The sequence below is a fragment of the Pseudorca crassidens genome, chromosome 2 (genome assembly GCF_039906515.1).
Source record: "Pseudorca crassidens isolate mPseCra1 chromosome 2, mPseCra1.hap1, whole genome shotgun sequence".
In the NCBI taxonomy this organism is placed as follows: domain Eukaryota; kingdom Metazoa; phylum Chordata; class Mammalia; order Artiodactyla; family Delphinidae; genus Pseudorca; species Pseudorca crassidens.
The window spans coordinates 32,478,375-32,500,289 of NC_090297.1; the positions used below are offsets into that span (position 1 = coordinate 32,478,375).

The window sequence follows — 21,915 nt, forward strand, 5'->3', positions numbered from 1 at the left end:
TTCTAAGCCCACCTGGTGCCATCATATGGTACCCATTCCTGGCGGAGGAGGGAACAACCTGGATGCTCTGGGTCATCTTGGAAAATGCCTCAGCCACACACAAGCTGAGACCAAATCCCTTCCTTCCTGGTTTGACGATTGGTGGGGTCTTCTTTGCGCACCCTGAACATATTATTCATTCACTTAACAACTATTTTATTGAGCACCTGCTATGTGCCAGGCACCGTTTTGAGGTTTTGTTTTTGAAACTTTCTTTTGTTTTCTCTTCTCTTTTCAAATGACTTTTTTCTTATGTACAGAGGTATGTATGTATATATCTCTGGTGAAACATTTAAGTGCTACCCTCTTAGCAAATTTCAGTTATGGAGTCTTATCAGCCAGAGTCACTTATGTTTTACCAGGCACTGGTTTACGTGCCGGGGAATGGAGTGGCAAACAAGACCAAAGTTTCTGCCGTTATGGAGCTTATATGTTGTATGTTGAATAGTGATAAGTGCTAAGGAGAAATAGTAAAACCCAAGGTGGGTATCAATATTGGGGTAGGGGTGAGCAGGTCACTTTTGAGTAGAGACCTGACGTGAGGTTGCTGACCGTGATATTTTGAAAAAGAACATTCCAGGTAGAGAGCATAAATAGCATGTGTGTTGGCGCAGCATGTTTGAGGAGCAGCACAGGGGCTAGAGTGGCTGGAATGGAATGTACCAGGGTCCAAGCGTGGACCTGAGGTCAGAGAGGCTTCTGGGAGAATTGTAAGATCAAAGTAAGGACGTGTGTTTTTCCTGAGTGAATCACCCTCCAGGAAGTATCAGAAAGGCTACCAGCCACTAGTTCCTAGGAATCAGCCCCCTTTTGGCTCCTTCAAATGCCTGAGTCATAAGGAATGAGGTGTAACTCTGCATAAGATCTGTGAATCGTGTAATTCAAATCCTCCAGTGGAACTACTCTCAGGGAAAGTCACAGAGAAGGAGAAGGAAAGAGGCCAGGGCCAGCGCATGAGGAAACCTCAAGGCATAGACTGGCTCTCTAAGCCCGAAGTTTCAGGCACCGGGACAAGTAAAGTGACATGGCCTGGGGAAGGAGAGCCCTCCCCCAGCAGGTAGGAGATGCCTGAGAGCCTGCTGCTCAGGGCCAGGGTTCAGCTGCCTCCTGTAGCCCTCACCCTCTCCCCTCCACTGAGCTCTAGATGCCGCATTCCAACAGCTCCCCTGGCAGCCACAGCAGCAGCGGCGCCTTCGGAGGGGCCTGGGATGCTGTGACTCCGGATTTGCCAAAGCTCTGAGGGTGAAGCCACCTCTGTGGCCCTTAGGGCTACCCTGCCTTCTCCTTCCTGTCTGTCCCTGGATTGAGGTAAGGGGGCTGAGAGGTCACCCATGGGGTATATGTGTGTGTGTGTATTGGGGCAGGGGAGGCTACTGAGGGCAGTTCTCAGCATCTGCTGGCCAGAGGAAGAGAAGCCTGCTCCAGCGTAAGTGGAGACTTACAGGCAAGTTTAGGGTGAGGTGTAAGAGAGACCAAGCTTCACAAATGCTGGGACCTCAGGCCGGAGTCCTGTGTCTCCAGGAGGAAGCTGGCAGAATGCTTCATTTGGGGGAATAAATGCCCAAATCAATAATGGCGCAAAGGGATTGGTCACTCCCTGAATTTCAAAAGCTCCCATCATTGCATGGGTCAGAGGTACCTGCCACGCCCTTTCCTGCTGCTGCTGCTTGGAGTGGCCTTGCTGGCCTACACGGCTATGAGGCTGGGAGCCCTCAGGCTGACACATCAGATCTGAGTCAGTCTCCCCTAGATGTTCCCTCAGTGAAAGTGGCATGAGTGAATGTCACTTCTGCCCTCATCATCCAGGTCCAGGTCTGTTTTTCTCACGGGCCTAGAAGCCCCTGGAAGGCAAGAGCCAGGTCTTCCAGTCTTGGCTGCCAGCTCCTGCCCCAGGGCCAGCACACGGTGGGTGCCAAAGCTCACAGAGGACCTCCTGTGTGTCAGGCCCTGGCAAGACATTGGGTGCGCCCTACTGAATAAATGAGGCAAGGCCAAGTCCTTGCCCAGCTGTACAAGGGCTGGGAAGGATCTGCCCAAAGTTAGACAGAGGGTCACCATCCTAACTCTACCTGCAGGTTCATCCCACAGGTGTTCCTCAAATATGCTGTACCGTCCTCATAATTCAGGATGGGCCCAGAGGCAGGTACCCCGCCCTCCACCCTCCCCTTCTGGAGCCCTTGACCATCCTGCTTAGGTCGTGGAGGCCCACCCCTAATCCACAAGAAATTAAGCCCAACATTTGCATCCTGGTTTGTACCCAAGTCAGGGGCTTTTATTTACAGAGAGGCCTGGGTGGACCTAGCGGTTTGGTGGGAGAAGGTGATGCCAGAAAGGGAAGGGAGATGGGTGTTTAAATATCCAGATGGGAGGAATGCAGGGAGGAAGTAGTGGACTGGCTTAAGGATGGCCACCTCTGGGCAGTCACCCAGTAAGCCCAGGGGGTGAAAATGGAATCAGGAACCAGCAAAGGCGTCAGTCCACTTGCCCCAAGGACAAGATGGCCAGTGGAGGATGGTGTAAATTAAGGAGACATTTGTTTTGGTGACATCTGAGCGGTGCTCCGGGAAGGAAAGCCACCCCACCCTCTGGACCTCGCACTCTCTGGTGCCACTTGCCCTGTGTTAGCCTCACCTTTTCACTCCGATGTCCTCCCTTCCCTTCCCCCATGTTTTAGAATTTCCTTTTCCTCAAGACTCCTGGGTCCCAGACAGAGGTCCCGGGAAAGCTAGTTTCCTGGGCAGAGGAATGGGATGCATGTCCACCCAGAGGACATCCAGTCCTTTCCCCCCAGGATGCCCACTGGGCTCCATCTTGGCCTGATGCTCATGGCCCCTTGATGGATCCAGGCTCTGTGAGGCGTGCAGACGTGTAGGCTGAGGCTGCAAGGCAGGCCGCAGGCTCACAGAATCCTGGCAGCCCCATGGGGCCTGGCAGGCCAGGTCGGCCTGCCTCTCCTGGGGCCCCTGCGACCCCTCGATCTCCATCTTTGCCGTTGATCGCCTGGCCAGACCGGCCAGGCAGTCCTGTGAGAGGGAGAAGGTCAAGACATCAAGGCCTCCTCCTGTCTCAGCTTTAGAGTTCCTGTCTCACTTTTCAGGTGGGGAAAATGAAGCCAAGGACCCCACAGAGAGAAGGGACTCTGCCCCAGTCACAGAGGTTCTGAGAGTCGTGTCTGATTGTCCTTTCCTCCCAACTCCCAATCAGTGTCCGTGGGGAGCACATGCCCCTTCCTTTCCCTCCACGAAGCAGATTTTTGTGCAACCCAGGAAGTCCTCAGAATCCCAGCTGCCCAGTTCTCAGCCAGACCCCGCCCAGAGGCTCCTGGGTGCTCCAAAAGTATCAAAACCCGGCTGTGTGGGACTGAGTTGGCCGAGCATGAGGCCTCCATGGAAGAGACCCAGTTGTCTCTGGATCATTAATCCCAGAGCTGAGGGACACAACTGCCACTGGGCAGTGCCAAGATCTTACCTGGGATCCCTGGGGGCCCAGGCATCCCGGGATGCCCTCGTCCAACTTCTCCCCTATCACCCTTCTCTCCACGTTTTCCTGCAGAGAAAGAATCAAGCCTTAGTTTTTCAGAAGAGGAAAATGCTTTTTTTCTACTCGGCTTGCTACTTAATTGCTATTTCACACACAACAATTATTTGTTTTGTGCTAGTTTATAATAGGGGAAAGTTGGAAATGACTGCAGAACTGATTAAATAAAGGCAAGTCCAAAGGATGGAAGGCTATACAGCTGGTAAAGTTCTTTACAGGAAAGTGTCTAATAATCACAATAGTTGGCATTTACTATGTGCCAACTCTATGTAAGTTACCTATAAATGTAATCTTCATGACAACTACGAGGTTGTTGCTATTAATATCCCCATTTTACAGATGATACATCTAAGGCCCAGGAAGATAAACAGGTAACTTGTTCAGGAGCCACAGTGAGAAAGTGGCAGAGTCTGGACTCACACCTGTCTTGTGACTCGAGCTTGCCTTCTTGAGTATTTTGTTAATCTGCCTCCCCACTTTTAGAGACGTGGAAGGAGGTTTATGGAGTACCACTAAGTATATTTAAAACAAACAAAAACCCAATATATAAAACAGTACATTCATTTCTATCGATTTGCTACTGAAAAAGCAAGCCCAGGAGTCACATGTGGGAGAAATGGGTACAAGTGTCTATACCTCATCCTGGGAAGGGGAATGATGAAAGACAAAACAGGAGGCAGGGCAATCAACTCAGTAACTGAGGACCCCCCCAGGGGCTGGTCTTGGCCAAACCCCCATCCCCTGGCCACCACAGACAGAATAGCACTCACCCTTGGGCCCGGTGTTGCCAATCTGACCCACGGCTCCCACGATGCCGGGAATGCCCCGAGGGCCAGGGTGCCCAATGGGTCCCTGTTTGCCTGGGTACCCAGGAGGCCCAGGGGGTCCTGGGAGACCCATCATCCCAGTCGCACCCAGAGCCTCCCGCTTGGCACTCACAGCTATCTCTGCCAGTTGCTCTGGAGGGAGGGAAGGAGACAGAGAAGTCTGTAAGCTGGATGTCAGCTCAGTAAAACTGGGCAAGGCAGAGCATCCTGGCCCCTGGCCCCTGGTCCCTGCGTGTGCACGCAGAATAGCCTGGGGGTTAACCTCCACCTTCCTCAGGCTATTGTACGGATGTCAAAGGTCCTGAGAGGGCAGGGATGTAGGTAAGGTCCCCAGCCCCTTGGAGGCAGAGCTGGAATGGCCGCCCCTGACTCCAGACACTCCAGCAAGGCCACTTGAAGAGGCTCCTGAAGGATGCCGATGCCCTGGCTTGTGAGGAGGAGTTGTTGCCCCCCCGCCCCTCACCTTGCAGCATCTTCAGCACCACATCCTCAATGTGCTGGTCACTGGCATCTCGGCCCTGAAAGCAGAGGAGGTCTTTCAGGAAGAAGCCCCTGGCTGCCAGGGCTGACCGCTCCAGCGCGATGACCCCCTCCTGTTCCCGTTTTCTCACCAGAAGTATTTTCAGCATCTGACTGAAATCCCTCCTGCACCCACACCCATCCTCTCTGACCCTGAGGTTTGGAACCAGCCTCAGGGAAGCCAGCTTCCTCTGGGAATTCCCAGCCTTTGGAGCGATAAGCAGCAACCCAAAGAGATGTCCTTCCAAAGAGATGACTCCTGCCCTGGAGGCCAACTTACCGCCACGCCCTGCCTCCCGGGCTGTCCGGGCAAGCCTCGGTTTCCAGCCAGTCCTCGAGGGCCCGGGAGCCCGGGGTAGCCCTGCACCCCCGGGGCGCCTGCATCCCCGCTGGGGCCCGGATAGCCGGCTTCTCCGCGGACTCCTTGCTGCCGAGTGGGGTCGGGGCAGAGCTGGGGTCAGAGGACGCACGCGCGGGGAGCAGCGGGGGTCGGGGTCGGGGAAGGATGGGATGGAGGGGAGGGAAGCCTGGGGAGCCGCGGTCCTGGCCCCCAGCGGCGCCGAGGGAAGGGGGGTGGCGGGAGAGGGGGAAGGTGGTGTCGCGGCTGCAGGACTCACCTGTCCCTTGGGCCCTGGCTCGCCAGACTCGCCCTGCAAGCACAAGGAAGCGCGGTCACGAGGCTGTGGGGTCCCAGGGCCCGCCTGCCGCCCCCCGCAGCTGGCTCACCTTCTCGCCTTTCTCTCCTGGGAGGCCAGCCACCCCCGGGTCGCCCTGCAGATTGAGACCGAGTCAGACCGCGGTGGCCCCGCGTGGCGTGGGAGCAGGGGCGGGGCGGCTGTGCTGGCTTGACACCTGCGTCCCCCGCCCCGACGCGGGATGCCAGACGGCGGGGGAAGGGGACATGCTGGCACTCACCACTCCGCCGCGGGGCCCGGTCTTCCCTGGGAAGCCCTGGAGAAAGTGGGGAGTCCAGAGCTTGGTGAGCTCGGGTCCAGGGGAGGCTGGGTCCACAGTGTCCCCCCAACCCCGGCTCCTGGCCACACGCCCCTCTGCAGCTCTGCCTCTCACCGCCCCCCCCACACCCCGGGGTCCCTTGGGACCCGCAGGGAGAACTTTTCCCACGAAGATTTGCGGTGCTCAAGGATCTCACTGCCCTCCACCGACTCCTCCCGCAGAGTCTTAAGGCGTCTCTCCCTGGTATTTTCCAGCCCCATTTGGTACCTTGTCTCCCTTGATGCCTGGCAAGCCTTGGGGCCCTGGAATTCCGGGGGGACCCTGTTCCCCCTTGGGGCCCTGAGGAGAAAAGAAACCAGAGGAATAAGTCAGATGAGGTGCCCAGACAGGCTCCCCGTGCCCATCCCAGCCACCCTGCACTTACCTGTCGGCCTTGAGGGCCTGGCTGCCCCACTGGCCCCCTCTCACCGTGGTCACCCTGAAATGGAAAGTGAACGTCACATCCTGGCTCTCAGCAGGGGCAGCCTCTCCCTGCCAGATACCAGACCCTGTGGTCAGGGTGCCCTCCATTCCTGCTGTCACCACCGTGGAGGTCCTGGGCTCCACTTCAGACCTGCAGACTGAGGCCCTGACTGGGAGGCCTCATGCAGGCTGGGCAGGATGGGCAGGCACTGGATCCTTGAGAGGACCCAGATCCTGGGTCCAGCAGTGCCAGCTGCTGCAGAGGCCCCCAGGGAGGGGCCGCTGTGCCAGGCACTTACCTTCTGCCCCATGATGCCCGGGGGACCGATTTCTCCTCGAGGCCCTGGCTCTCCCTGGGGGACCGAGAAATCAGAGGTGAGCAATAGCCTGGAGGATCCCTCCCTTCCACACCTGGCCGGCCCCTACCCACCCTTGGGGCTCAGCTAATTTGCTTCATCAGGAAGACTTCCTTCACCTCCTCATCTTCCGGTCCCTGTACTTTTCCTTCATAGGACCCAATACAGTTGTAGTCATCATGCGATCATTTATTTAATTTAATGTCTGTCTCTCCCACGAAACCGTAAGCTCCATGTGAGTAGGAGACTGTCTATCTCAGCGTCTAGCGGGTTGCAGATATTTGGTGAATGTTTATGGAATGAATGAATGAATGACTTCCTGCTGGATTCTCAGCCCCAGTCAGCTGGGCCATCTGGAGAGGTCCTACCCCAGGACAGAAGCAGCTCCAACGCTCTCTGCACTGTACACAGGGAAACCGGTGCCCAGAGAGAGAAGAGAGCTTCCCTGCGTCAGTGGCAGAGCCTCGACTGGCACCGAGGGCACCCCTAGGCTAGGGCTCCACCTCACAGTCTCACTCAGGCCCCATACAATGTGTGCAGGGTCCTCAGGCCTGGGGGAGCGGGGGAAGGGAGCAAAGCAAGAGGCCTTGTGTCAGAAGAGGGGACACTCACCTCCTTCCCGGGGGAACCAGAGACTCCTGGGAAGCCTTGCCGGCCTGGCTCACCCTGCAGGAAAACAGTTCTGAGGTCAGTCTGTGTAGCCCAGTCAGGCCCTTGGCCTTGGAGAAGCCCAGGGAACCTTAAAAAGACTCTGGAACCAAATGAGCTGGGGAGAGGAGAGGGTTCTTGGTGAGGTCCTCTGGACTCCATTGATCTTCCTGTTTCTCATCTAGATATGCAGCCATGCCATCCTGTCTCCTCTAGCCAGGATGAGGGTGGGAGGGAGGTGACAGGAGGGAGGTGGTTAGGCCCAAAGGACTTGTGTCCAGGCCAAGTCTCTGAGCTTGGGCTGAGGACGGGGCCTTGCAGTCTTTAAGCCGTGTCCCTGGTCCCTGCCCCCAGGCTCGCTTGCTCAGATGAAGCCAACTCTGCCCTCTTACCTTGTCTCCAGGGCCTCCTTTTGTCCCAGGCTGGCCGGGCACACCCTGTAGAAGGAAGCTGATGTCAGTTTCTCCCCTGGCAGGGGGAGCCCTGTGCACCTACTGCTTTGCCTCCCGGATTCCTCCCCTGCCTTATGGGAGCTGAACAGCAGAAGGCCCAGCCATGAACTTGACTGTGCCTAGCCGCGAATCCCTGGTGAGAGAGGAGATGGGTACAGAAGGGCCTGCCTACAAGTGCCTATGGTCCGTGGGGAGAAGAGGGCCACACGTGAGTGCGCACAGGAACGCAGTCTGCACGTGGACATGTTAGCAGGCCTCGGCCTCAGTACCTCTGGCAGGGAGGGACGGGGGTTCCCAGAAGGTGTGGGCTGGAGGTGGCCCTGACGGTGAGAAGGCACAGGGAGATGGGAAGGGCATTCCAAGCAGAGGGACCAGTACAGGCTTGAATGTGTGGAGGCAGAAAAGCCAAGGCCATGTTGAGAAGGGAGAGAATGAAGAGAGGCAGTGGCTGATGAGGCAGAGGGATAGGCTGGGGTCAGATTATGGTGGTCCTGAGATGCTAAGATGAGCTGTGACGACGAGGAGTGTAGCTGTCCTGTTCGTAACTTTCCCTGCCACTTACTGTACCTCAGTAACTCTATTGAATGACTGGACAGAGTGACTTTCCTGGAGGCAGCAGGGGAGGGGGAGCACGGAAGGTGTTTAGCAGGGAAATGGTCAGATTCCACTTAGCCAACATGGACGGTTGGAATGGTCAAAGAGAAGGCCGGAACAACTGTCCAAATGACGAAGCCTAAGCCAGGCCAGACTTGGTGAGGAGGCCTGAGCTGGGTGGGGACAAGGACTAGAGCACAGCCCTGGCTGTGTGACCTCCATCTCATCAGTCACTCACGCCACCTTGGGGAGGTGGGCCACAGAGTGCCTGGCCTCCTGGAGGAGGATAAGCAACTTGCTGTGTGGCAGCCCCCATGGCTCCGCCCCATACTCACCACTAGGCCCTGGTGGCCCGGGTTTCCTGGCCGCCCCACCTGTCCTGCACTGCCCTGCAAGAGACAGAACCAGAGACACAGATGAGTCTCCCACCTGAGTGGAGGCAGGGAAACTGAGGCCCCGAGGCAACCAGGAATGTGTCCGTGACATGTGTGAGGATCCCAGGCTCCTAGGCCTCCAGGCTCAGTGTGACGGGACTCAGAGCCTCAGCTGCAAAGGCCCCTGACCCTTGCCCCAATCCCACCAGCCGTCCCCCCTCCTACCTTCGTGCCAGGTGTGCCTGGGGTCCCGTCCTTGCCGTCAATGCCTGGTGGGCCCTGCTCAGGAAGAAAGTGAAGGGACACTCACAATGGGGAGATGCCTAGGGTCAGGCCACCCACCCGTGTCCCTGTGTGGGTCAGGTCACCTTGGGAAGCCCCACCAGCTAATTGGGGGTGGGAGAGTGGAAGTGGGAAGGGATATCGTGGAATGGACCACAGTCCTTCCCTTGTGTGGGTGATGAGTGTCCCAGGACGTCTCCTACATCACCACCCTATTTACAGGTGAAAAAACTAAGGCGCAGAAAGAGGGCATTTCCCGAGGTGACAGCCCACCGGCAACAGAGTTCAGTCTAGAATCCCAGGCTCCTCCTCCTCTGGGGGCTTGCAGAGCTGCCTGGACCCTGCCCTCTGTCCACTTACGGTTGCTCCCTTCGGGCCTGTTATTCCCTGGGGTCCTCGGATACCTTGGCTGCCCTGCAAAGTAGACAGAGATCAGATCAGCTTCAGGAGGCGGAACTCCTGTCTGGCTGTTCAGAGAAGGGAACAGCTAAGAACAGTGGCCTCCGGGTCCCAGGGTCCCTGTGGCACAGGCCATGCTGTGCAGGGGCTGGAGGAGAGGGGCCTAGTTGTATGAGTTTGCTCTGGACCTAGTGGGAGGGAGTAGAGGTCAGCACCAAGCAGGCTGGGCTGGAGCAGGACAGGGGAGGAGCCAGCGCTCCTGAGACCCACCAAGGCCCTGAGTGACACTGATGTGAAGAAACACAACTAAAGACAATGTGTGGACTTGGTTTGGGTCTTGCTTTGAACAAGAACCCTGAAAAGACATTTTTGAGATCACTGGGAAAAATTGACTACAAGCTGATGATTAGATGACGTTCAGGAATAACTGATAATTTTGTTGGAGGGATAGTGATATCGTGGTTATGTGAGGAAAGAGCCTTATTTGTAAGAGATACATTCGGAAGTGGGTAACATGACGTAATGTTAAGAATTTGCTTGAAAATATCAGAGCAAAGCAATGAAGTGAAGGAAAGAAAGGAAGAAGAGGATGGATGAAGTGAGAGCGGTAAAAGGTTAATTTGGGGAGGTAGGTACATAAAGGATCACTATATTATTCTCCCTACTTTTGCGTTTGTTAAAAAACTTGCACAATAAGAAAACTAACAAAAAGAAAAACAACCCTAACTTTACTTTCTGCTCAATTTTTCTGTAAACTCAGAACTGCTCAAAAGAGATAGTCTTTTACTTTAAAAAAAAAAGAGAGAGAGTTAAGAGAACTGGGATCTGGACCAAATCCCATTAGCCCCATGACTGATTCCCTGGAATTTCATTGTCTGGCCCCAGTGACCGTGGGACTGCATTACACGGTTCTCCCGAAGTCTGAATTTGATCAGCAACAGGCTGGGCTTGGAGGAGGGGGCTGGCTGGGCTCTGGGCACAGACGTTCCTCCCTCACATCAGTCACCCACATGCACAGACACGCAGAATAACGTATGCACACACACACACACACACACACACACACACGTTTGTGCACGCATGTGAGCCTTGGGTGGAGCTGAGTCCACCCAGTTCTCCCCAGGGGCCGTGACTGGACAGGAGTGCCTGAGGACTCACCACGTCACCCTTCTCCCCAGCTCGGCCTGGTGGCCCCTGCGGACCTTCCTCACCCTGGAAAGAAGGACAAACAGAAATGCAAGTTATGTGGGCTCAGGGGGAGCCGCAGCCCTCCGCAGCCCTAGGAGCTGTGTCTGGAGGAGGTGGGTGTGGGCGGAAGCAGGAGCAGACTCACTGGTGACCCGGCGGCGCCGATGGAGCCCACCATGCCTTTGTACCCTTGAGGACCCTGGGGAGAGCAGAGGTCGCGGGTCAGTCCTGGCTGGACCCCAGAGGCCAGGGGGCTGGTTCCAGCAGCTCTTGCAGGACACCCCAGACCCACTCACCGTCTCTCCTTTGGGTCCCGCCATGCCCGGGTAGCCCCTGACGCCCTGGGGACCCTGTCAAGACAGAAGAATGACAGCGATGGCAACTAGAAGGCCCACTTCGTGACACCTTCCCTGACCCCCACCTAATTTTGTCAGTGCCTCTCTGAGGCAGGCACGGAGTCCCTATCACAGATGGTCACTGATGCTCGGAGATGGGAGAGACTCGCCAGGGTCACTCAAAAGGGACAGTGGCTGAACCTGGGCCTCAGGTGAGTCTTCTGGCTGACAGCCTTTGTTCCTGTCCCCCAGCCTCTCACAGTCAGCCTCAGCCTCCGTCCCCCGCCCCACCCAGAGACACACCAGCTGGACACAGGTGTCTCTTTCACAAGTTAGAACCCAGAGCACGAGAATGACTCCACTAAGGTCTCCCAGGAGAGGTGAGGAGGGCCCTTGGAAAGTGTTCCTTACCGGCGGTCCAGGGATGCCTTGCTCTCCAGAGGCACCCACATCTCCCTTGGGACCCTAAGGGGCAGGAAAGAGCAGTCAGATAGGCAGGCAGATCGAGAGACAAACATACAGACAACCAAAGACACCATCCTCTTCCCAGCAAAAGCAGACAGGAAGCCCTCCTAGAAACCATACGGTCCCATGTGACGGACCGATGCGGAAATGGAAGCACAGCAAGGAGAACGGACTTGCCCAGGGACACATTGACCTAGAATCTAGGCCTCTTGCCTCCCAGCTCAAGGCTTTATCCCCAGAGCCCCACAGGGGAAGGGGAAGGGAGAAGGATGGGGGGCAGGCTCCTGTAGGCCCCTCTCCACACACATCCTCCCAGGGCCCTCAGCCCTCACACTCACCGGCTTCCCCTGGCGGCCGGAATCTCCCAGATGCCCGCGCTTGCCAGGATGCCCCTGCAGGGAAGGAGAGAGCTCAGAGTAGGTCCTTCCCCCCCCACGCCCCCCACCCCCCCGGCCCCCAAGCCTTGGGCCAGGAGCTCACCTTCACTCCCTGCAGCCCCGGGGGCCCTTTCACGCCCGCTGGACAGTTGGTTGGACACTGGAAAGGAAATCCCGCAGGGCTCTGTGGTCACTGGCCAGCCCCAGGCCAACTGGGCCTTGCTTCCCCATCTTGCCAGCTCCGATTTCCCCCTCCCACCGCACCTGGCTGCACCTCTCAGCTGCAGCCCCTCCCCATCTCCCTCTGACCCTACCTCCTGAAGGAACCTATCTCCTTGCCCGCCCCTCTCAAGATGACCCGCCCCTTCCCCGGATTAGCCCCGCCCCAGCCCCCCCCCCCCCCCCCCCGCCCCAACCCCCGCCGCCTTTCACCAGGAAGTCCGCGCTGCCTTCCAGACCCTGAATGGTTCCTGGGCGGCCCTGAGAAAAGATGTATGGAGACGGAGTCTGAAGCAAACTGTCCCCACCCAAGGCTGGCGCCAAGGACTCTTGTCCTTCCCCGGCCACACACTGCCATGTGGGAGGTCTGAGGACACTTACCGGTTTCCCAGGGGGCCCTGGGGGCCCTGCTGGTCCCTCTGGTCCAGGATCCCCCTGGAAGCAAGAAGGACCCAAATCATACCCTTGTCCAGTCCTGCCTAGGTCACCCCTGCCCCCTCCTCCAGTTCCTGCTACTGCACTGTCCACCCTGCCCTCCAGGTCACCTCGTGAGATCTGGGCTCTTGGGGAGATCAAGGCCTGATCTTCGGGGGGATGGCCCCAGCCCTTGGCCTCCCTGGAAGACCTACCACAGGGTGGGCTCAGCAGGAGGGGTTTCTGCCCCAGAACTGCAGGAGCTCCCTGGTGGCCAGAGGCAGACTCAGGAAATCCTGGAGAGATACTGAGCTTGCCAGCTTCAAGGCAGAGGGCAGGAGGCAGGGTGAGCAGAGGGCTAGCTGGGGCTCACCTTGGGGCCCGTGAGTCCCATCTCACCAGGGAGGCCAACAGGTCCGGCTGGTCCCTAGGGACAGAGACATCAGTGGCTGGGATGCCTCAGAGGGTCAGCCCAGTCCTGGCACAGAGGGACCCAGAGCCCTCTTCCCCACTTTCACTTTGCAACCAACACCAGAGAAGCTGACAGATTAGGGCTTTAAGGGCCAGAGAATCTCAGAGCCAGTGGATATGCCCAGAGTTCTCTGACAAGTCTGCCCATTTCCAACACCATCACAGAATGCTGGCCCCTCCCCATGCTGGTCGGTCCCCTGGAAGCCCTCTGTACCCTCCTTCCCAGAGAGTCCCAGGGACTCTGCCCCATCCCTGCAGACTTACAGGAGGTCCGGCAAAGCCAGGGCCCTGGAACAGAAGAAAAGATTAGGTTCATGGCTCCTTTTACAAGTCCCCCTCCCCACAAAGGGTCCTTTAAAGCCCTTGCCAGTTATACTCACCGGCAGGCCGGGGGGACCTGGGAGCCCAGGCTGCCCCTGTAAGAGCAATGGGAGAGGCTCAGAGGCTAGGGTCTCCTGGGTCCCTGCTTCTGTCTGCCAAAGCCCCTCCCAAACTCTGGCGCTAGATTGCCCGTGCTGAGGCTCCCAGCAGGCTACTTACCTTGACTCCAGGGATCCCCATGGGACCAGGCTCCCCCTTGGCTCCAGTTAGACCCTGGCGAAGAAAGAGAAGGTACATCCGTGAGGGGCGAACCTGCTCCCTGACCCGTGGGGCAGGGCGGGTCCAGAGGTCTCTCCTGGGTGGGCCCAGGCTGCCTTTCACCACACTCCATGAAGGCCTAAGGGCGGCTACACCTCACCTTCCCTTCCCCCAGTTCCCACCATAGTCCTTGACGATTATTGTCTTTTGAAAGATGAGAAACCAAGGCCCAAAGATTTGTCAGCCCAGACCTCATGCCTCCAGTCTAGGAGTCTAGAAAACCTAGATAGACATAGGTCTGGATTAGCCATTTTCTTGATGTCTGCCCTTGGCAACTTTTTCTGAGCCTTAGTTTTCTCATCTGCAAAATGGATTAATAATCATGCTTGCTTCTCTGGGTGGCTATGAAAACCGATGTGGAAGGCAATGTATTTTGTAACCGTGGACGAGTTGGAACGGCCCTGGTGGCTGGTCACAGCCCTAATGGGCACCTCGTGCACCAACAGGGCAAAGGCAACTCATGGGGACCTCTTCTTCCTCCCATCTTTCAGTGACTGACTCAAATGTATGCCCCAACAAGAAGACTTCCCATTGCCCCTGGCTGTGTCCAGGAGCCTGTGACCTTGGGGTCCCCGGGAACTCTGTGCTATCAGCCAAATACCGTTCCTCTCCTGAGTGGTTGCTGGGGCTGTGACGGGTGGAGTGGGGAAGGGAAAAGGAGAGGAAGGGAGAGGGAGCATAAGCTCCCTCTGGGCAGAATACTCTGCCCAGAGTATTCAGTTTGATACTTAGGGCCAGAAATGTGAGACTAAACTCTGGCTGCTGCCGATGAGCAGAACCCCTCTCTGGACCCCCATTTGCTTGTGATTCAATGCTCCTGGGGTGGGTGTGAGGCCACAATCTCATATGAAGGTGAGGGGGGCTCACAGCTGTAGAGTCTCCGTCTTGCTCTGAATAGCAGATCAGGGAAGATGCCAGAATTGGGTTCTGGAAGTCAGTGGGTGGAGCCCTCACCTGCTCTACCTGACGCTCAGGTAGGTACTCACGTCAATCCCGGGCTTGCCGGCTGGCCCATCTGGCCCCGCTTTGCCAGGCTCTCCCTTAGGTCCCTTGAAAACAGAAGTGGAGCAAACATTAGACACAGGAGGGCAAGACCTGGAAGGGTCAGAGGTCAAGGAGGAAAAAGTACTCACCGGAGGGCCAGCTTTCCCAGGGGGCCCCTTGTCACCCTGCAAGATACAAGTTGTTGAGACAGCACACTATGGCTCGTGCTCCCCCAGATGGGCACACAAGCCCTGGCTGGCCCGTCCCACGCGCTCCTCTCCTCACTCTCCTCTCTTCTGTCCTGGGTCCTCTCAAGCCTTGTGCTTTTTAGGAAAATAGCTCCCTTTCCCTCAAGAAAACCATAGGTGGGTTGACACCAATCCCAGGCAGGCTGGAGAGGGTGATAACAGCATGCGAGTGGGTTCTAGTCATGCCAGTGTTGGTAAGGGGCCAGTTAGGAGACCTGCGAGCAGGGTTGTTGGCTCCAAGTTACCTCGGAGAGCAGGTGCCTCTTGGATTTGAGCACGTGTGGGGAGAAACGTGGGGTTTTTAGGAAAACATGAAGGGGAGGTAAGTGAAGGGGGCAGTGGCGGCCTTCTGGGTTAGGGTCAGGAAAACGAGATGGGGCAGGGGCAAGGACCAAGGGGACAGATTCAATGTGTCACCAAGGCAAGAAGAACCTCCTTCCCCTATGACAAAGGATCCTTGGTGGAGGACAGATATGGGCTGTGGAATCACATTCAGCCCCAGAGAGGCTTCCAGGCATTTCAGAGCCTGTGGCGGCCAGAGAGCCTGGCAGGGACCCTTCACCCTGTGTTTGGAGGGTGGGGCACCAGGTTGAATAGAAGGCTGTCGAGATGGGTAAACATGGGGCTGACCTCCTGGGGGAGCATCCAGAATGAGCTATTTAACCCTCACTGTGGTAGGGAGAGCAGGGAACGAGACCAGCTAAAATCGGGGAGAAAAATGCAAAGGGAAGAGACCGGAGTCTGGCCCTAGCTGGTCAGCGGTCTGGCCAAGGCTCCCAAGCTACCCTGAAGAAGCATCCAGACGTGCCAGGGGGCAGGGAGAGGAGGCAGGGCGTCTCCCACCCGAAAAAAGAAGGGAGGAGGGGGCGAGGGATAAGGAATCGCTGTGAGCTGTGGCGGGCAGACCGAACAGCAGCTCCTTGTCCGCCGGCGGCTGTAAGGGGCTCTGCCTCTCGGGGCTAGTTTGAGGTTTTTGTAGAACAAACGGTCTCCTTGTGGTGCAGGCTGGCGTCGCCTACTGGCAACAGGGGGCACTGCATCTCCAGGCGTCAACCTCACCGCCCCGCCCCCCGCCCCCCACTCCCAGGGCTCACAAAGTTCCCCTTTGTCCGCCGCCTCTCTCCCCCTCCCTTCCCAGGTTAGAGACTCACGTCGATTCCGTCGGATCCAGGCACTCCCGGTGGCCCCGGTGGCCCCGGGGGCCCCGGGGGCCCCCGCTCTCCTGGTGGACCTCTCTGAAAACACATACAGGGGTGCAGCCCTCAGATAGTGCAGGGAACTGGGCATCCAGGAGTGCACCTCTCCCTAAGGAAAGGGAGCTCCTCAGGGAGCCGCGAACTCCCCGTTTATTGAGAACCCACTGTGTACCAGATACTGTGCACCATTACATATATTATCTTATTGAATGCTCAGAACTGTGAGGCCGAAACTAACAAGCCCCAGTTTGCAGTTGAGGAAACAGGCTCAGAAAGATGAAGGGGTCCGTGATCACCGGAAGTAAGCGGTGGAGCCAGAATTCCGTCCTAGGTCTGCCCACCTCCTTCCACTGTACCACGTTGCCCTTGCGCTGTCGTGGGTGGGAACAGATGGAGATGCTGATGGCTCAAATAAATAACCGATGGTAAGGAAGATGGTGCCTAGAGACGCTTGGTCCTCAGTGGACGGTTGCTCGCATTATTTTTAGGTGAACAACAGATACTGAAGGTGAGTAGGTACCCCTTCCTCTCCCCCCGGTGCGGATAAAGTCCGACGGGACAGCTGGGGAGGTGCAGAGAGACGGGGCGTGAGGGAACCCAGGGAAGGGAAGCCTGTTCTCTCCTCCTAACTCAGAGCACCCCTCTCGCAGCAACGCTCCTCCGTCCTCCCTTAGGTGGCTCTCTTACGGGGCCACCCCCGACTCGGGTGGGGGTCCCCCGCCTGCCAGGTGCCCGCGCCCTCCCCAGGCCGAGAAGTGCCAGGCTGGCGCCCGGGCCCTGCCCCTCCGCGCCCGCGTCCCGTTAGGCCCCCCTCCCCCCAGCCGGCCCTCGAAAGTGAGACGCGAGCGCGCGAGCCCGGCAGAGAGGCAGCAGCCAGCGAGAGCGGCGTCTGGCTGGAGCCGGCGCCCCCTGGGAGGCGGCGGGGGCGGAGAATCCGGAGCCCCGTGAATGGGCACCATTGTGTCCCCCGCCACCTGGGCTCTCCGGGCTGCCAGGACCCGGCGCCAGCTCTCGCCGCACGCTGCCCGTCCCAGGCAGGGCCGAGCATCTCGGGACAGGGTCCCTCTGGCTCCCCGGCTCATCCACCTCCTTTCACTGTGCCGAGACGCCCCTCGTTTGTGCCCCTCCTAAGGGGACGTGCGCCGCGGGACTGTCCGAAGCTGCCCTTCGCGCTAGGGAGTGTCAGCAGAGGGTGGAGGTCAGGCAGAGGGAGCCCTTGACTAGACCGCGGGATCCTGAACCCCGGACCCAGACCCCGCACTCCGGACCCCGGCGCGGGACTTACGATCTGCGCCAGGGCGAGCCCGAGCACCTGCAGGAGAACCAGGAGGCTGCGGCGGGCGGCCTCAGGGGCCATGGCGGGCGGCGGACTCGAGGAGGATGGGTGCCGGCTCCGCGCACGCACCGACCGCTGAGGCTCCGGCGCGGCCGCGCTAGCTGCTCACGGACGGGGCGGGTCCGGCCTCCTGAATATGCGGCGGGGCGGGGCGGGGGACCCGCGGGGGTCTGTCACCTGAGAGGACCCGGGGAAGGAGGCCGGCGCCGTCGGCCCAGCTCCGCCCCGCTCCGTCTAGCCGCCAGCGCCCACCCTCCATCCTCGCCTCGTACTTCCCCGAGCCATCGGCCGGGTAATCCAAAGAGCCGCCAGGGTGCGGGACGGGGACCAAGCCTCCGTCTCTCTCTGAGGAGGCAGAGGGCCTTCCCAGGTCCCTGTCCAGCCTGATCTCCAGGACCCAGCCCCTTCCCCCAACCCACAGTCCGCGTCCCATCCCCTGAGCCATTTCTTCGGCCACTTCTGCCTGCGAGCTCCGGCCTGGGTGCTCTACGCCAGGGCCCAGGCCCAGGGTGCCTCAGGTTCTGCAGACCTTGGAGCAGGCTCTGCCCCTCCCCACCCACCTCGTCCCTCTCCACAAACAATCATCAGGCCTCTTCCGTATTAAAACATACCCTTCCTGGATCAGCCATCCTGTGAATACCCACTCCGCCTCCTCCCTCTGGCTTCACTAGCACTTCTAAACTTCCTCATCTTCCTCTCATCTCCCTGCTTCTGCCCCTGCTGGAGGTCACCAGTGAGGCTTAACCCCTCTTCAGTCCTCCGGTCATGAAGCTATTGGCACCTGGGTCTGCCTTAGCCATTCCATTCTTGAAGTCTTCCCTGTCCAGGTGTCCACCATCCAGCCCTTCTTCTATTGCTTTTTCTTCTCTGCAGCTCCCTTAAGCACCAGAGTCTGTGGGATTGGCCAGCTCTCTCCCTCCAAGTGATCTCCATGATCATGGAAACAACCATCACCTTATTTACCAGAGTTTCCAAAACCAACCTGTCAAGTATAGCCTCTCTCCAGAGTTTCTTACCTTCCCTTTCATTCACTTAAGCAATGTTGGTAGAGTGCTTTGGAATCTGACTCTGTCACTGAGTATGACCACAGGACCTAAAACCATATGAAGTCTCAGTTTGCTCATCTGTAAAAAGAAATAACAATAGTCCCTATCTTACAGGTTTTTGTGAAGACTGAATGGGATGATGCATATGATGTCCTTACCCTAGCAAGCAGCACATAGTAGGTGCTTGTTACATTTCTGCTTTCATTATGATTTATTGAGGACTCTCTGTGTACCAGTCCTGCACCCAGTGTGGGGAAAACAACCACAAGCAGGTCAGCTAAAATAGTGAAGGAGAATACTCTCTGGAACCTGGGAAAGTTCAGCTCCATTGGGCATGTTGGCAAAGAGCCTTGGGCTTTGAAAGGGGTTCCTGGAGCTGAGTTTGGGAGAAAGGGCTTGAGAGAACTTAATTGCACTGCCTAACGGAGTGAAGAAGGATTTGGAGTTTGTAGGAAGTAAGATGAGAGGAGGAGGAGGTGAGAGAGGGCTGATGGGCACTGCCTGGGTGTGCGGAACTATTTGTAAAGGACGTCTAAGAAATGGGATGTCCAAAGTTGTTGGTTTTATGTTGTTTATTTCTTCCTCTCTTTGTAGACTAAACACACAAAAGCCTCCGAGGAGTAAGTGTTGTTTTTTTGTGTGTTTGTGAAAAGGGGATGAGCTTCACGTTTGGACAGCACACATGAGTGTATTCATTGTTTATTGCAGCATAACAAACCATCTGAAAACTGAGTGGCTTAAAACAACCACTTCTTGGATTGGGAATTCAAGAATGGCTCTGCTGATTGGTTCTGACTTGAGGTCTATTATAAGTTTGCAGTCAGATGGTGACTGGAATTGGGGTCAGCAGGAGGCTTCTTCACTCATGTTTCTGGTGTCTGTACTGGGAAGCCTTCAATAGGCTGGAACAAATGGAATTTCTTGGGCAGCTCTCTCCTTGATCCCGTTGTGAGCTTGCCACAAGTATCTCCCACATGGCAGCTTCTAGGTAGCTGAACTTCTTACACAGCAGCTCAGTGAGAGCAGGACAACACCAGACTAAAGCAGAATTGCCTCCCAGGACCCAGGCTCGGAAATCACACAGTGTCAACTTCACCACATTCTTTTGGTGCAGGCAATTACAAAGGTTTGCCCAGTTTCAAGGGGAAGGAACAGAGACCCTCAACTCCTGACGGATGAGTGTCAATGTCACATTTCAAGAAGAGCATGGGGGCCCAAACAAGATGTCAGCCTTTGGGTGAGTACTCCCAGGTATGTTCGCCACCAGCTTTCATGTCCCAAGAGAAGGCCCCCCTCCCACCTCCCCAGGAGACCCTCCAAGACCAGTAGGAAGAAGCAGAGACATGAGGAATGCACATGCATAAAAGAAAGACCGTGTGAAATCACAGCGACAAGGCAGCCACTCGTAAGACAGGGAGAGAGGTCTCAGGAGAAACCAACCCTGCCAGCACCTTGATCTTGAACTACCAGCCTCCACAATTGAGAGAAAATAAACTTCTGTTGTTTAAGCCAACAACAACCAACAAAACAAAACAAAACAACCCCCCCCCCAAAAAAAAAGAAGAAGAAGAGCATGGAGGACGGGACATATATTGGTGCAGCCATCTTTGGAAAGTACAACCTAGCACACTCGGGCTTATAAACTGAACCAGTCCAGTGGAAGCTTAAGCTCAAAGCAGGAGCTGATCAGGAGAAATCTTAGACACAAGACATGGATCAGAGGTTCCAGCCAATCTCATATAGCTGTTAAGGAACAGGGAATAAATGGAGAGTCATATATCCACATTCCTGGAGAGGAAGTCTCAACGTTGCAAAGATGTCAACTTAGTCTATAAATTCCAAGTTAGTTTTATACCGAGTTTAAAATTAGAAAATCTACTAATGTAATTCACCACATTATTAAAGAAGAAAAGTTTAAGATCACCTCAAAATGCCAAAAAAAGAAACTCAAATGTCTGCTCTTGTCTTTCCACCTACCATAGTAATTACCTCTGCAAGAATAAACCTGAAAATGGTGGCCCAAGAAGCCAGGAAGGAAACATTGATCAGAAGGAAACATTGACATCACACCCTACCAACCTCATCTCTCCCAAAGGATGCACAGAGCCTGGATGCAGCATCATTAGTCATTAGGAGAATGCAAATCAAAACCACAATGAGGTAGCACTTCACACCCACTGGGGCGGATATAATAAAACATCAGGTAATGAGGGCTTCCCTGGTGGTGCAGTGGTTGAGAGTCCGCCTGCCGATGCAGGGGACACGGGTTCGTGCCCCGGTCCGGGAGGATCCCACATGCCGTGGAGCGGCAAGGAAGCCCCCACTAACTTTTAAAGAATTTAGAAAGTAAAAAAAGAAATTCTGGGGCTTCCCTGGTGGCGCAGTGGTTGAGAATCCGCCTGCCGATGCAGGGAACGCAGGTTCGTGCCCCGGTCCGGGAAGATCCCACATGCCGCGGAGCGGCTGGGCCCGTGAGCCATGGCCACTGAGCCTACGCGTCCGGAGCCTGTGCCCCGCAACGGGAGAGGCCACAACAGTGAGAGGCCCACGTAACGCAAAAAAAAAAAAGAAAGAAAAAAAAAAAAAAAGAAATTCTGGGGCTTCCCCGTTCAAGGAACTGCCAGGCTGTTTCCAAATCAGCAGTACCATTTTACATTCCTATTAGCAGTGTATGAGGGTTCCAATTTCTCCTCATCCTTGCTAACATTTCATTACCAGATTTTTTTTTTTTTCGGTACGCGGGCCTCTCACTGTTGTGGCCTCTCCCGCTGCGGAGCACAGGCTCCGGACGCGCAGGCTCAGCGGCCATGGTTCACGAGCCCAGCCGCTCCGCGGCACGTGGGACCTCCCGGACCGGGGCACGAACCCGTGTCCGCTGCATCGGCAGGCGGACTCCCAACCACTGCGCCACCAGGGAAGCCCTATCCTTCATTATTGAAGTTTATTTTCACTGATTTTGGGTTGATAGTCTTTTCTTTCAACACTTGAAAAGTGTGCCACTTCCTTCTGGACTTCACGGTTACTGGTGAGACATCAGCATTCACATTGCTTTTTCCTCCCTTGAGGTAATGTAAGTGTTTTTTCAACTGCTGCTTTCAAGATTTTATAAATGCCAGTTAGGCGAAGTTGACTGGTAGTGTTGTTCAAATTTTCTATATCCTTACTCATGTTTGTTGGTCTATAAATTCTATCAATTATTTTAAAAGAGGTGTTAAAATCTCCTGCTACAATCGCGGATTTGTCTAATTTTCAATTTCACTTTGTCAATTTTTGTTTTGTGTATTTTGTAGTTCTGCTATTAAGTGTGTTGATATTTAGGATTGTTATGTATTCTTGATTAATCTGTTTATCATTATAAACTTACCCACTTTATCTTTGGTAATACTCCTCGTCTTGAAGGCTATTTTGTGTGATATTAATATAGTCACTCCAGCTTTCATGTGTTTAGAGTTTGCATGACACCATTTTTTTTTTTTTTTTTGGCTGCTTTGGGTCTTCATTGCTGCGCGTGGGCTTTCTCTAGTTGCAGCAAGTGGGAGCTACTCTTCATTGCG

The 21,915-nt window shown here is 55.9% G+C and overlaps 1 protein-coding gene and 2 long non-coding RNA genes across 4 annotated transcripts; 2 read left to right on the plus strand and 1 right to left on the minus strand.

Moving 5' to 3' along the window:
• Positions 1 to 774: 774 nt before the first annotated feature.
• Positions 775 to 3,760, plus strand: LOC137218570 (uncharacterized). The gene is made up of 2 exons (XR_010940755.1): positions 775 to 1,347; positions 3,137 to 3,760. It is a non-coding gene; the product is annotated as an uncharacterized lncRNA (long non-coding RNA).
• On the minus strand, positions 2,279 to 18,061 carry COL9A2 (collagen type IX alpha 2 chain). Of its 2 annotated transcripts, XM_067725640.1 has the most exons (33): positions 17,927 to 18,060; positions 17,265 to 17,445; positions 15,935 to 16,018; positions 14,685 to 14,720; positions 14,538 to 14,600; positions 13,453 to 13,506; positions 13,293 to 13,328; positions 13,177 to 13,200; positions 12,815 to 12,868; positions 12,409 to 12,462; positions 12,241 to 12,288; positions 11,912 to 11,968; positions 11,770 to 11,823; positions 11,378 to 11,431; positions 10,928 to 10,981; positions 10,777 to 10,830; positions 10,602 to 10,655; positions 9,405 to 9,458; positions 8,988 to 9,041; positions 8,724 to 8,777; positions 7,735 to 7,779; positions 7,307 to 7,360; positions 6,638 to 6,691; positions 6,301 to 6,354; positions 6,144 to 6,215; positions 5,838 to 5,873; positions 5,649 to 5,693; positions 5,540 to 5,572; positions 5,203 to 5,349; positions 4,867 to 4,921; positions 4,347 to 4,535; positions 3,508 to 3,585; positions 2,279 to 3,062 (listed from the first exon to the last, which is right to left on the minus strand). In XM_067725640.1, exons 2-33 carry the CDS (start codon positions 17,334 to 17,336, stop codon positions 2,863 to 2,865), a joined length of 2,076 nt encoding a protein of 691 aa, XP_067581741.1. In that variant the 5' UTR covers positions 17,337 to 17,445; positions 17,927 to 18,060; the 3' UTR covers positions 2,279 to 2,862. The 2 variants fall into 2 exon arrangements, with proteins under 2 accessions (XP_067581741.1, XP_067581742.1); XM_067725641.1 differs by lacking the exon at positions 5,203 to 5,349 and having other exon boundaries at positions 17,927 to 18,061.
• LOC137218571 (uncharacterized) lies at positions 15,950 to 20,790 on the plus strand. The gene is made up of 3 exons (XR_010940756.1): positions 15,950 to 16,487; positions 18,476 to 18,537; positions 19,476 to 20,790. It is a non-coding gene; the product is annotated as an uncharacterized lncRNA (long non-coding RNA).
• Positions 20,791 to 21,915: the final 1,125 nt, after the last annotated feature.

Excerpts from the sequence above, each read along its gene's own strand:
- COL9A2 (XM_067725640.1), bottom strand. The coding sequence starts at position 17,336 with ATGGCCCCTGAGGCCGCCCGCCGCAGCCTCCTGGTTCTCCTGCAGGTG. Across the intron at positions 16,019-17,264 it reads GGCTCGCCCTGGCGCAGATC|AGAGGTCCACCAGGAGAGCG; the intron begins GTAAGTCCCGCG and ends ATGTGTTTTCAG. Across the intron at positions 13,507-14,537 it reads CCGGCAAGCCCGGGATTGAC|GGTCTAACTGGAGCCAAGGG; the intron begins GTGAGTACCTAC and ends TTTCTTCGCCAG.